The sequence below is a fragment of the Glandiceps talaboti genome, chromosome 5, assembly GCF_964340395.1.
Source record: "Glandiceps talaboti chromosome 5, keGlaTala1.1, whole genome shotgun sequence".
Taxonomy (NCBI): Eukaryota; Metazoa; Hemichordata; class Enteropneusta; family Spengelidae; genus Glandiceps; species Glandiceps talaboti.
The window spans coordinates 6,162,379-6,177,274 of NC_135553.1; the positions used below are offsets into that span (position 1 = coordinate 6,162,379).

Consider the following 14,896-nt stretch of genomic DNA (forward strand, 5'->3'; position numbering starts at 1 on the left):
CATTCCAACAATTACCAATTCAAGTGAGTACACACAGTTGTAAATTATGTATGTAAGATACACATGTATGACTGCTTGCTCTCTATATTTGGAAATTGACTTCAAGGTATTACACCATTATGGCTTGTTGAGTAGTGCAACCAGAATACCTAATTTGCCCATTTTTACACAACCCTGGATAGATAGTGTGCAAAAATAGCATGGTATAATGAACAGGTCATTTGCATATGTAAATGTATGGTAATTAGCACAGAGCATGTACCGGCAAACACAACTTTCCTCTAGTTATATCCACAAGTTATTCTGTTGATAGTAAGAGCATGTACTTGAATAGTGAAACTCTGATGAATAATATCACAAAACAACTGATAAGCTGTATGACTTACATTCAAACACAGATAATGTCTTGTCAGTTTACTCTCGACTCAGTTATTTCACAACTCACAATTTCTTTATCAGGCTTGCAGAGTGTAGATTTTCCTTTTGTATTATTTTATGAACATACTGTGAAATACCTCCTGTCAATCCAATACCTGATCACTTGAATTGGCTTACAACAACATGACAAGTATAACACACGCACGCATGCACGCACGCACATGCACACGCACAAGCACACACGCACACGCACACACACACACACACACACACACACACACACACACACACACACACACACACACACACACACACACAATTGAATTCTTGCAATGTATCTCAAATGTCTATAGTCATAGTATTCAAAGTGGTTTTCAAGGTAAAAATTGTAGATGACAATTGGGTGACTTCATTTTGTAAATATTGCCCATAATATGGTGATATTGAAGTACATGTTTTTACACCTGGTCCAGTACATAAAAAATGTTGAAACGTTCAAAAAATTGCAAAATATTATTCTTATAATTTTATTCGGAAAGTGATAGGCTTTGAAAAGACTTCTTCATGTAATACTAGTAAATACAATTTATAAAATAGACACGTATTTCAAAATACACAATAAATCCACATAAGCAGGAAAGTTTATGATAATTGAAACAAACCTAGAATTTAGAGGCACTTAATTGAAGTAACTTCTGCTAGATACTGTCACGTATGTTGTGCAAATTCAATTCAATTCAATCTTTATTACGCTACACACACTACCAGAGAGTGTAGTATTTTACAAATTTTGAAAAAAACAAAATGAAATATAAAATGCTCCCAATTGATAAAAGATATATAGTCAACTTGCTGTTTGGAGCTACTGAAGGGTCAGCATATATCAGTGTTCTTTAAAAAAATAAAGCAAGATTATGTCTGTGTTGTGTTTGTTTTATACTGGAGGTCATTTTAGGTAGTGTCCATAATGCATACCTAGCATAGATACCTGACTTATGACACCATTAAATAGCTGTATGTTACTGTCAACAACAACTAGGCCTCATCAGGTACCAAACGCTGATCTCAGCAAATACATTGTGACTTGTAGATAAGGCTTGTTTATGAATCTGTTCTTTTCCAAAGCCACGCTAATGTACAAGATCAGGAATAATCTCATTGATATCATAGCAAGAACGAGAGTCATCCAGAAAAACAAACATGACTGACTAAAGCATTCTGATAAAGTACTTCTGCCATGTGCAAGACTAGATCTATATCTATAACTCATTCTTTCCATCAACAATACGTATCTGGAACACTGAAATAATTCATTCTACATCAATAAACACACTTAAATCAGCTGTTGAGGACTAGGCTCAGTCTTCATAATTTGTTTAACCTTTAGTACATGTATGGACATCATTGTGGGATAATACTGAGACTCGCGGTACGCAAAGTAGTTGAAAGTCATTTATATGTACCTCTAATCCCCTTTGCCTAGTACATTTTATATCCTGTATTTATTTATCATTTATTGCACTGTATCTTTCTTTATAAAGAATATAATTTCTGGGAATAAATGAATGTAATTATAAGATAATGTACCCATACCACTTGTCAATGAGCCTCTGATTTGACACCCTCTCCCTACCCCCACAACAACACAAATATATTATTGTCATAACCTTTTATAACCCTTAACCTTTAACCTTAGAGTGGATGCAGCCTAGCTAGCTGTTGAATACACACATTGTATGTTTTTCTTATTACATCTCAAGAGTATAATCTAGTTATCTAAAGACAACTCCTTTGAGATCTCAGTACAATATGATGAGTGTGCTTAAGTTTTCAATATCCAAATATATTTATACATCGGTAGGTTTAATCATAGACCCTCTGTTTGTGGAGGGTCTATGGTTTAATGCAGAAAGCTATCTGAGATGATTGCATGTTGTGTACCCGGTATGTATAGTCACCCAATTCTATGAAGTAATAAGTTAAAGGAACATGTTATACCTTGGAGAAATACTGTGGAATAGATTCATCTTTTTTATTCATTGACTGAGATGGCAGAATCTTGAGTTTTGTGCATATTTATGAAGCAGTAAAGTCGTTGGATTGACGGAAAACCATAAAATAACTTAAGAGTGTAAATTGACTATTCTGTTTATGACTGCATGGCTTGTCAAACACTTTCATACTTGTAAGCTCTCAGTCTGTTAAAGTTGAACATTTCATTTATAAGAAATGAAAATCAAGTGAAATCATTAAATTTTGAAAATCTTGTAATAATGTTTTTCTTATTACATCTTGTAGTAGGAGAGTTTTGTACACTTACACTAACTATTCTTTTACTTCTTTAGAACCTTCAACTTTTAGAGAACTGTTATATTGTCAGTTGGGATAAGCTGAATGTCACATTTGTGTAATGTGTGGTGAAATGAGATTAATATACAATCACTGTTATAAAGGGTAACAACAATTACCAGTAATATTAAAACAGATGGAATACTTCTCAGCAGCTGCTACTCTTGTCTCTGTATGAAGTCAGTGAAATCCAGGTTATAACAACTACGGTACCAGCCTGGGATTATATACTACACTTTTATGACTGAATATCCCAGGGAAAGACCTACATCAAAGTGCCAGCCTGGGTTATACTTAAAACACGGTACACTTTTCTGACTGAATATCCCAGGTTACAGACCTACATCAAAGTGCCAGCCTGGGTTATACATAAAACACGGTACACTTTTCTGACTGAATATCCCAGGTTACAGACCTACATCAAAGTGCCAGCCTGGGTTATACTTAAAACACAGTACACTTTTACACAATATCCCAGGTTACAGACCTACATCAAAGTGCCAGCCTGGGTTATACTTAAAACACAGTACACTTTTCTGACTGAATTTCCCAGGTTACAGATCTACATCAAAGTGCCAGCCCGGGTTATACTTAAAACACGGTACACTTTTCTGAATGAATATCCCAGGTTACAGACCTACATCAAAGTGCCAGCCTGGGTTATACTTTAAACACGGTACACTTTTCTGACTGAATATCCCAGGTTACAGACCTACATCAAAGTGCCAGCCTGGGTTATACTTAAAACACAGTACACTTTTCTGACTGAATACCCCAGGTTATAGAACTACATCAAAGTGCCAGCCTGGGTTATACTTAAAACACAGTACACTTTTCTGACTGAATTTCCCAGGTTAAAGACCTACATCAAAGTGCCAGCCTGGGTTATACTTAAAACACAATACACTTTTCTGACTGAATTTTCCAGGTTAAAGACCTACATCAAAGTGCCAGCCTGGGTTATACTTAAAACACAGTACACTTTTCTGACTGAATTTCCCAGGTTAAAGACCTACATCAAAGTGCCAGCCTGGGTTATACTTAAAACACAGTACACTGTTCTGACTGAATATCCCAGGTTACAGACCTGCATCAAAGTGCCAGCCTGGGTTATACTTAAAGCACAGTACACTTTTCTGACTGAATTTCCCAGGTTAAAGACCTACATCAAAGTGCCAGCCTGGGTTATACTTAAAACACAGTACACTGTTCTGACTGAATATCCCAGGTTACAGACCTGCATCAAAGTGCCAGCCTGGGTTATACTTAAAGCACAGTACACTTTTCTGACTGAATTTCCCAGGTTACAGACCTACATCAAAGTGCCAGCCTGGGTTATACTTAAAACACAGTACACTTTTCTGACTGAATATCCCAGGTTACAGACCTACATCAAAGTGCCAGCCTGGGTTATACTTAAAATACAGTACACTTTTCTGACTGAATTTCCCAAGTTACAGACCTACATCAAAGTGCCAGCCTGGGTTATACTTAAAACACAGTACACTTTTCTGACTGAACACCTCTGGTTATAGACCTACATCCACCAGCAACTAAGCCAGGCAAATGTCCTTATAATAGTTGTACCCTGGATCTAGAAACCATTTTTCTGATGTGATGCAAATTCTGTAAAGTACAGGGGTTATTTATATACACCATTTAGTTTGCTTTAGAAGCAGAGTTTATATGTTTTTTTGCTGCATATTAAAAAGATACTTACAGAATTCTAGTTACTGGTCCAGGAGCATACTAAACATCACATGTAATTTACAATTCCAAAAGACCATTGTTTGGTCCTAGAAGGCATGCATTGAAGTTAATATTATACTAGAACAGTTTAATGAAAGTTTTATGCGAGCATTTTCACTTGAGTAAAAAGTTTATAAACTCAGTTTATGCCACTTTGAAGTGACACAGTCTTTAACTAAGACCCCATTTTTGCCTGAAGTCAGTGTATACAGTTGTCATGGGCAATACATATGATAATACTATTATAGTATATTGTGGTTTAGTGATACACAAAATATTTCATGTTGACATTGCTTTTAAATGCATACTATTATGTCTAGAAATTACACTTCTAAAACTTGAAGAATTGGTGTAGAATTTGCAATGTAGCTGACCTCAAAATACAGAGGGTTATGATGTGCTGGAACCCTCAAATGTGACATCTGCTTTTGTTAGGTGTGATGATGTGACAGCTATTGTGTCATATATAACAACCTCTAACAAAAGGGCAAGGACAGTTTGTGTTCACCAGCTGGTTACGTGTTTAATCATCACCAGTCTCTCTGGTTGACAGGATTCACATTTTAATTATCACAGTTGTCATCTAGTAATTATCTGGTAAAAGTGTAGTGTTAATCTTGTGGGACAGGATATCCAGGGTGATCTGTTCTTCTTTAAACGTACTATCTGGTGTTAATATTGTATTAGGGGATATCCAGGAGAATCCATTCCTTTACAAACATAGATATGTGATGTGATATCAAATTTCATAGGAGGGACATCAAGGGTGATCAATTTGTACATTATTATAAATATATCTATCTATCTATCTATCTGCTCAAGCCATTTCTTGCATCTCTCATGTGTTAGTCACATTTCATAAAGGTTACACATGACATAAAAGAATATTATGTACCTGTCTTTCTGCCTGTATTTTGTTTTGAAACTCTTTGCTTAAAAATATATCTAGATTTCAAGGATATCTACATGTAAACCCATGTTATTGAAACATTCAGTTCTAAAGGCCAGGGTGATAATCCCATGTTCTTACATTATTTTATCTTATCAGTGGCACCATAAGGACTATACCAGATTATTATTTTGTTCTGGGCCAACTTTTTCCTTTTTTACACCTGATGTTGAATCATAAACTGAACCGGGCCTAAGTATAATGCAAATTCACCTTGACCTTAAATTTCAAGGTCAAACGTCAAAAGCATGTCTTTTCTTGCATATTGCACATAAACAACTACAAATATCTTTTTATAGATTCTACTGAATGTTCATAGAATAGTGGTGAGAAAATCGACAAAAACAAGAATATACTGGAAGGTAATTGAACCAGTTCAATTGAGTTTGTTGGCCAGCTCCGTTTTTTTGAACTGTTTCCTAAACTGGGTGTATTTATTCTGTTAATGGAGAGCATTGAATGTATATAGTACAGGTGTACATACACAGCAATCGTGTACCCAAACTAATACAGGATATGAAGAACTAAAAGGTAAACATAGTGTAAGAAATACATGTCTCAGTTGACAATGGATAACTACATATCCTGATGTCTAATGGTTCTAATGTTGTAGGTCGATATGGTAAGGTTAGCTAGATAAATAACCATGAAATAGATGTATATGTAAACAGTATAATCTGATATGTCAGTTTGTTGATTATATCCACAGAACAGTGTTGAGTATGGGTTAAAGCATATGTTGTCTTGTCCACTCTACATAACTGTACTCATTTATATGTACATTTGGGACCTGACTCTACGTGTTTATCACACAAAAGTCCTGGGCATTCAAATTCAAAATGAGTATAAAGGCCCATTATTCACTCCAAGGTTCTTGCAATATTGATTGTATATGATTATCACAAAAGAATTTAAAGCCAAGATTCCTATGAAACTTGTTACAAGCATTTGAATCAAGAAAGTATTATTTTTGCTTAAAATCTATTTTAATATTCGATTTAAACAATCATCAGCATTTTCCTCTTTTTGTGATTTTTTTTTCGTATGAAATAACTGCATGGCTTCCATTTCAATAGCAGCACATAAACAATGATTATGTCATGTAGTTATTGAGTATTGCTAGACATGGGCATTTGATGCAGTTGCATGTGAATGAGGCCATTAGGCAGAACAAATGAGCCACAAGTTCGTTCTTCATAGCTCCCATGTTTAGCCTAACGGCCTCATTTGCATAGTTCTCTATGATGATATAGCAACTTTATGAGCACCTGCACCTGTGATATAAACTACCACAAAGTCATCACATTGCAGTAATGATAGGGAGTTCAACGGGTCAGTATAGTCTACCAGTAGTCTAGTTCCTAAATGGTAGTTTGATGATTTACACTTCCACTCACAGTTAGAGACCATGTTGGCATCCAGTATATTCATATACAGTGACTGTATTCCAAGCATTTGTTGTGTTTACAACCTACAGAATACATTCAAATAAAACTGAAATTTACTGGACAATGTACTAGACAAATACATATTGGGGTGAACAGTTCAGACATGTTTTCATCAAGTAGTTGTGTACTGTGTGACAGTTAAGGTTACTGGCTGCACCTTAATAGGAAACTCAATTATCTAGAGACAAAAGTAGTTGATTGAATCTCAAAGTACCAAATTTCTATTATCAGCAGTTTTATATATATCATTCTACGGAAATTAAAACGTTGATGGTTAATATCAGAAAGTTGATGAGACTGTAGAAAAATTACAATTCCTGATATATTCACAGATAAAATACAATTATCCACATGTAGGGGTTAGTGAGATCCTTGATATGTTCACAGATTAGATATATTTGCCTATGTGTAAAGGTCATTCTAAAGGCAAAGGTCATGTAAGGTCACATGTAGTGTGTGTAGTGTATGTGTGTGTGTTGTACAGGTAATAATTACTCCACTGCACAATAACAAGTCACATTATTGAGTGAATATTTAAATGTTATATTCAGTAGGTAAACAATAAGATTGAGTGATAACCTCTTCTTAAATAGTCACCTCCAGAATCAATGGTGGAAATTATATTTCAGTGAAAAATATTGATATAATATATGTTCAATGCACTAAATTTTTACTCTAATTCAGAAAATCACAATAACTTGTATGGTTCTAATCTAATAAATGGAAATATACCAAGAATTGCAGTGAAATTAAATTTGTGATCGTTTTATTTTTGGCAGAAAATATTGACAAACTATAAAAGGAATTGATGTTGATCTCAGCGTGTCGTATCAGTTATGGGAAATAATTCTAAAAATGCCTTTCCTTTGTTAGTAAGTTTATCTTAGAATGCAGACATAGATGAGGTAGACTGTAAGATACATCTAGTTGCTCCACCCTCATCGGCCTTCTCTATCCATGAAAGGGGTTGACTGATGTGTGAGGGTGTCCTGTCAACGGTACCTTACAGATGAGAGAAAATGGTGTGCAAAATTGCCATCAACGTTACCATCCTTTGAGAAGATTGATTTAACATAATGATGCAAAAGCACTGAAGTGAATTATATCACCCAGTCGGGAAAGATACTAGTACAGGTTTTACTGGCTTATGCACGTGTCCAACTTATTGGAATTCATAAATTGATCAAGCTGAAAGCAATAAGATTACATGTGAAAACAATAAATCATGGGTTTTTTGCTTTCAATTCTAAGGTGTTTTACTCGTAATACTGCTGGGAAGTTGCAAAGGAAAATGTGATTTTTAAGATTATATGTATTACCTTGAATTATTTAATGTACAAGATATCGTCAGTAAAATACATGATTTATACTGGTGAAATCATTACAATGCCCAGAAGCATTTTCTGGCTCAGGGCAAAATCATATTTCATAGGAAAGTACAATATGTAATAATAATGGCTGTATAGGGGGTTATAGAAATTGACTGTCAATATGTATGTGTTTGTGTGTGTGTGTGTGTGTGTGTGTGTGTGTGTGTGTGTGTGTGTGTGTGTGTGTGTGTGTGTGTATGTGTGTGTGTGTGTGTGTGTGTGTGTTTGTGTGTGTGGGTGGGTGTGGGTGTGGGTGGGTGGGTGTGGGTGTGTGTATGTGGGTGTGCATGTGTGTAAGTTTGTGGGTGTGTGTGTGTGTAAGTGTTAGTCTTTGTGTCTTATTTGTATTGTCTGCCTGAGTTGCTTATGTGTGCAGTTCAATCTCCAAGGTTTGAGTGCTAATTGGAGATCTCATTAGTTCAGCTACAGGATAAATAGGTTATTACAGGGATTCATAGGTTCAGTCACCAGGATTTGATACTACAGGGGATTCTGATGGTTTAATCTCATGAAGACAGTACAAGTGGAGAATACAAGGGCTAGGAGGTACAACCAGCTAATGATGTATCTTGACAGTGCAGTAAACAGACTCAAGATGTCACCTCCAGGATTAGGCTACTAGTAGTACTAAGGTGATCTTATAAGTTCAGCTAAAGGATTGGGATACTGCAAGGGATCTCATTGGTTCAATCTCCAGGATTTGGATATTACAGGGATCTCATTGGTCCAATCTTCTAGATTGGGATACTACAGGTGATCTCATTGGTTCAGTCCTGTTGTTAGTCAAGCTACAGGATAGGACAAGGATTCCCATTACTCTATTCTAGTAGGGTGACCTTTAGTTTTGACCAATATGATGCAGACTTTAGAGTGTATATTGAAAATTTTGTATTCTCCTAGTGACTTATCTGATCGACATATTGAATTGTGAATACTGGATATCAGGAATGGATGGATAACAGTGTTTTTGCTAAGGTTTGGGAACCCTGGTAACAGAAAGGGGGAAAGAGGTAAAACTGGTAGTGCTTCCCATGCAATGTATCATAGTTTAGGTGGGGAACCCCGGTAAAATGATGTGGGAACCCCGGTAGATTTTACCTACTTACCGCCCTTAAATAAAACACTGGATAAATTTACAAATCTTTCCTGTAATCTGTTTACCATTAGGATCCACATGGTAAATACAGTCAATGTACAATGTAAGTGGTGTTGAATTGGCAATATGATATACATTTGTAATATGGCCTAGAAAGACCTGGTCAGGGATAGACAATGTGCTAATCTCATGTGCTTGTAGAATTTTATAATATTACCTGAGGAAGAGCTGGTATGGGATAGAGAAATGATGTGTTATAATGTTGTACCCAGTTGTTATGTGTTACTGGCTTTCACCATAGTAGTTGACTGACCACATGGTGTGTGTACGTGTGGGAGGGGAGGGGTTGAATGGTGTATGTACATATATTATGTAGTAGTACATTATTGCAATACATTCAGTATAAGAGTTGTAAGGAAGTGCTTGCTACTAGTTTGTAAGGTACACTGTGACAGGGCGCCCTCACACATCGGCCAGCCCCTAGTGTGAGAGGAGGCTGGTGAGGGCGAAACGTCACGGCGTATCTTACAGTCTAGCTTGCTTGAGGCAAATATATGTACTGATATGTACTTGAGGCAGATATATGTACCGATATGTACTTGAGGCAAATATATGTACTGGTATGTACTTGAGGCAAATATATGTGATATGTACTTGAGGCAAATATATGTACTGGTATGTACTTGAGGCACATATATGTACCGATATGTACTTGAGGCAAATATATGTACCGATATGTACTTGAGGCAAATATATGTACCGATATGTACTTGAGGCAAATATATGTACCGATATGTACTTGAGGCAAATATATGTACCGATATGTACTTGAGGCAAATATATGTACTGATATGTACTTGAGGCAAATATATGTGATATGTACTTGAGGCAAATATATGAACCGATATGTACTTGAGGCAAATATATGTACCGATATGTACTTGAGGGAAAGTCATATGATTGCAAAGCAATGTTTAAAATAAAGTTATATGATTATCTTCTAACGTCTCAAACTTGTTTGAGATTTCTATACCTGTATTTCCTTGTCATCTAGTTGTTCATGAGTTTTTAGTTCTGTAGATTAATAAAGAAGCAGTCAGTCAAAGTACAAGTACAATATAAATGACAGAATGTGAAAGACATGATTTTGATGTATAGGATAATGTTTTCTGAGTAAAGAAAATCAGATCCTGAGGCAGATTTGACTCATATAATAGACATATAAAACTTGCAATGAGCAATATAAGAGATATTTATTGTTCATAGCCACCATTGAATCAGAATTGATGATTTTGAATATCATAAATTATATTGTAGCCAATATTGACTGTTTGAATCTAGGACAGTTTGGATATTATGTAGATTCTAAGTCCAATCCATATAATAGTCATTATTTTAATTCTGTTTGAAATTTGCATTGATATTGATGTTGATACAAGTAATATTGATCAGTATACTCGGAGAAAATACTTCGGATAGTTGTTCTTAAAAATGAAAGAATGTGTACTGTCACTGTAACATTATCAATATGCACTGGTTTGCTATATCAGATTCAGAGGCAGCATTACACTGTATTGTATGGTTACTCTACTAGTAAAACTAAGTAAGGCAGAGCTGCCTACTGCAAGCATGTGGTTGATTGAGGTATAGCTACATCAGTTATTGATGACAGACATGTTATGTTGTCTTTACATAATAGACTTAATAGAAAATATAGAGTTTTTTTTCACAACTCTGGAACAACATGGTACATCATTGCAATGAATTAAAACTGATATGAGGACTGATAGCTCAATTTTAAATTTTGAAAAAATATGAAATGTATAGAACTGTTCTAGAAACGTACAAGGAACTCAGTTGTGTGTCAATGTATGATAATGATGTTGACTATAATATAAGAAGCATAGCTAAGTCTGGAATCCATGTTTATATTCTACATAGTAGGAATCGATGTGTGTGAAGTAGGTATGGCTTCCAGGCTTAAAAAATGATTTGAATTTCATGCATATACAGGGAATTGAACACACATTATAGTCATTTCCTCTTTGTGATTTGCAAAGTAATTTCTGTTATAAATAGATATGATTGTATTACTAGGAGGTAGCTGAATGACAGGTACAAGTCACTGTTGGGTCAGGTCACTCAACTCAAGTCATTTAATGACCAAGGTCAGGGTGACATTGTCAATTTTATCATTGGCATACAGAATTTCAGATATGAACAATTTCTTGCAATTTTAAACAAACTGTGAATTTATGGTTGTCATGTATAATTGTGTACACATGATGTATATTTATAAGATGTGTGTGTGTGTGTGTGTGTGTGTGTGTGTGTGTGTGTGTGTGTGTGTGTTTGTACATGTATATGTGTTTGTGTGTGTATGTATGGGTACATATATGTGTGTGTGTGTGTGTGTGTGTGTGTGTGTGTGTGTGTGTGTGTGTGTGTGTGCGTGCGTGCATACATGCATGCATGTGTGAGACCAGTCATGTATATATAATTATGTGCGTTGGTGAAAATAAAACCTTATTTGTTGTTTTGCAATTTTTATAAGTATATATGAATATAAAATTATATGAATGAGTACATCTCAAAATATACCAGATGTTCAAATCATGTGTGACGCTTGGCTTGGGGAATATGTCATATAATTGCCATAATTGAAAATAAAAATGGAAAAATTACACCATTTTCCTCCAGACCCTCTGTATATTGTAAAACAAAAAATTCAATTTACTTGAAATAAGTCAGTCGATGATTTAATAACTCTGAAAGTTGTGAGAAGCATGAAAGAACTTCTCACGACATGAGTTTAAAAAAATGCTCTCTACCACATTGATGCTGATTACTTACCTTGAAAAAATTGTCTGAAAGGAAAATTGACGCAGCTGGCTTCCATTCTAATCAAATTTGCACCTTGACACCACTCAGTGATGTAAGCATACATCTCTTGTGATCTACATGTCACTATATGTAATGGGAATTGTCTTACGTGTATCTCTATCTCTTGCAGGCTTGGTTGTCAGAAATCAATGAATATGCCAATCAAGACGTGGTCATTATGTTGCTAGGCAACAAGTCTGATATGTCATCAGAAAGAGTTGTGAAAAGAGAAGAAGGGGAGAAACTTGCCAAGGTAACTGTGTGATGTCCCATGATCCGATCCGATCATGTCATTGAATTGTATTTGCTGCATTCCTGTAAATGTGGAACTACTTTATAATATAATTCTTGCCATGACAATCCCCTTCATAAAGTGTGAAATTGTAATACTCTGCACGAGTAGTTTTCTGGGCAGCCTTGTAACTGTAACTGTGAAAGTGTTATGTCCTATAAAGATACCTTTGTGGGCAGCTCTGTAACTGTATATGTAAATGTGTAATGTCCTGTAATCATAGTGTAACTGTATTTAAAGTTAATGTGAAAGGGGATGAAAGTGTAATGTTCTCTATTAAAGGGTAGTTTCTTGGCAACTCTGTAAATGTAAGGGTAGTTTTCTGAGCACTCTTTTGTAAATGTAAAAGTGTAATGTCCTGTAAGGATGGTTTTCTGAGCAGTCCTGTAAATGTAAAAGTGTAATGTCCTGTAAGGGTAGTTTTCTGAGCAGTCCTGTAAATGTAAAAGTGTAATGTCCTGTAAGGGTAGTTTTTTGAGCGGTCCTGTAAATGTAAAAGTGTAATGTCCTGTAATAGTGTAACTGTAAGTTAATGTCAAAGGGGCCAGATGAAAGTGTAATGTCCTCTCAGGGTAGTTTTTGGGCAGTCCTGTAAGTGTAAAAGGATACTGTCCTACAATGGTAGATTTCTGAACAGCCCCCCCCCCCCCCCCCCCCCCCCATAAATGTGTCCAACCATAATATCCGACAAGTCACTGGTAGATTTTTGAACAGCCTGTAACTGTAAGAGGGAAGGGGAATGAAAGTGTAACGTCATGGAAGGATAGTTTTCTGGGAAGCCCTCTAACAGTAAGTGGGAAGGGGAATGAAAGTGTAATGTCATGCAAGGATAGTTTTCTTGGAAGTCCTCTAACTGTAAGTGTGAAAGTGTTTTGAAATCGGAAAGTACAAAGTAACAAGAGTAATCATAGTAATTGTATCAGCATCCCCTGTAACTGTAAATGATAAGTGTGGTTTGTGATGTAGAAGTACCACTCCCTTGACACATACATCAGTATCAGACAGAGTGATTAATGTTGATAGCTATTAACACCTGACAACTCATCAGCCAAGTTGTTTCCTTCTGTCAGCAATTAATCACTTATATACACAACTAAATGTCACACTTTCCTTAACAAATACATGATATGTAGCTGTAAATGTATTCCAATCCTAACTTGAACTTTCATTGATATTGACATAAATCATGCCAAACTTGTTAGCAGACTCATCACTACTTTATCTTGTGTAGGATCATGGCGTAGCATTCATGGAAACCAGTGCAAAGACAGGAATGAATGTTGAATTAGCATTCATGGCTGTAGCCAAGTAAGTATCAACATACTGTTAAGATTGGCCTGTGAGGGCGCTAACACATAGCACCCTACAGCTCATATTGACCTGTGAGGGTGCTAACACTCAGACACCTTTTATTGTATTTAAATTACATATTCATTGTATTTGCATAACTACATGGATATCTTATCTGCATCAAATACCCCACTCTATCATAACTTTACAACATTCTTATCTTCAAGCCTCATTAACTTGTAAACAAGACTAAATTTTTGCTTGTTATAATAGTTTAGAACAGCATGTTGCATCCTTAGTGTAATTGTCTGTGTGGTTGTCTGTTAATTGCATCAAATTAAAGGTAGATGCTTCTAATGATATACTTGTATGCAAAGTGTTGTCAAATCTAAGTCTGGAGGGTGTATTTTCGCATCTTTATTTCTGTCAACTCTCCTTTCCTATCTATCCATTTTCTGTCTTTTTGTGTGAGGTAGCTGTATAATCTGATCTTCCCTTCACTTCACCTCCCATTGCTGCCTAAACTCGGTTAGATACCAAGTCATAATAGAAAGGTAGAAACCTTCTACAACCTGTTTTGCTATTTCTTACTTCACATACAAATCATTTTCATTAGCATGTTTCTGTTTTTATTTTTTTTATTTTTTTGGTTTTTATTTGCATAAAAATACAACATCCCACTTAATTTATGTTGAGCTTGTCAGACTGACTGTTCCAATTCCCTTCATATTTTTTTTTTTTTGGAAAGACACCAATTTTCAATAATAAGCAGCAAACATAGCATGATTCAAACATTTAATTTTGAAAAGAAAGTTATGTTATTCACCAATAAATGCCTGTAGAAGTTAAAATACCATCATCAAATGCAGCAGTTGGAATGTATTGCATGGTTGTCTTCAACTGTGCACTTTTTTTTTTCATTTTATCACACTCACTCCAGATATAGTAATGAAGTGGTTCTTGTTGCATAATTATTGACCGAAATTGTTAAGATCATCTTGCACTTCTCAAGAGTATGATAAGAATTTAAATTTATTTTTTGAGACGTTGTCGTAAATGTCAAGCTTTGTGTGTTTGTCTATATGTATAAAT

The 14,896-nt window shown here is 35.4% G+C and overlaps 1 protein-coding gene across 1 annotated transcript in view; it reads left to right on the top strand.

Moving 5' to 3' along the window:
- Nucleotides 1-14,896, top strand: part of LOC144435086 (ras-related protein Rab-37-like) — a 63,846-nt gene that overhangs the window by 46,891 nt on the left and 2,059 nt on the right. The window contains exons 5-6 of the mRNA XM_078123639.1: nt 12,353-12,475; nt 13,746-13,822. Coding sequence (XP_077979765.1) covers nt 12,353-12,475; nt 13,746-13,822 — 200 coding nt within the window. The remainder of the gene's footprint in view (nt 1-12,352; nt 12,476-13,745; nt 13,823-14,896) is intronic.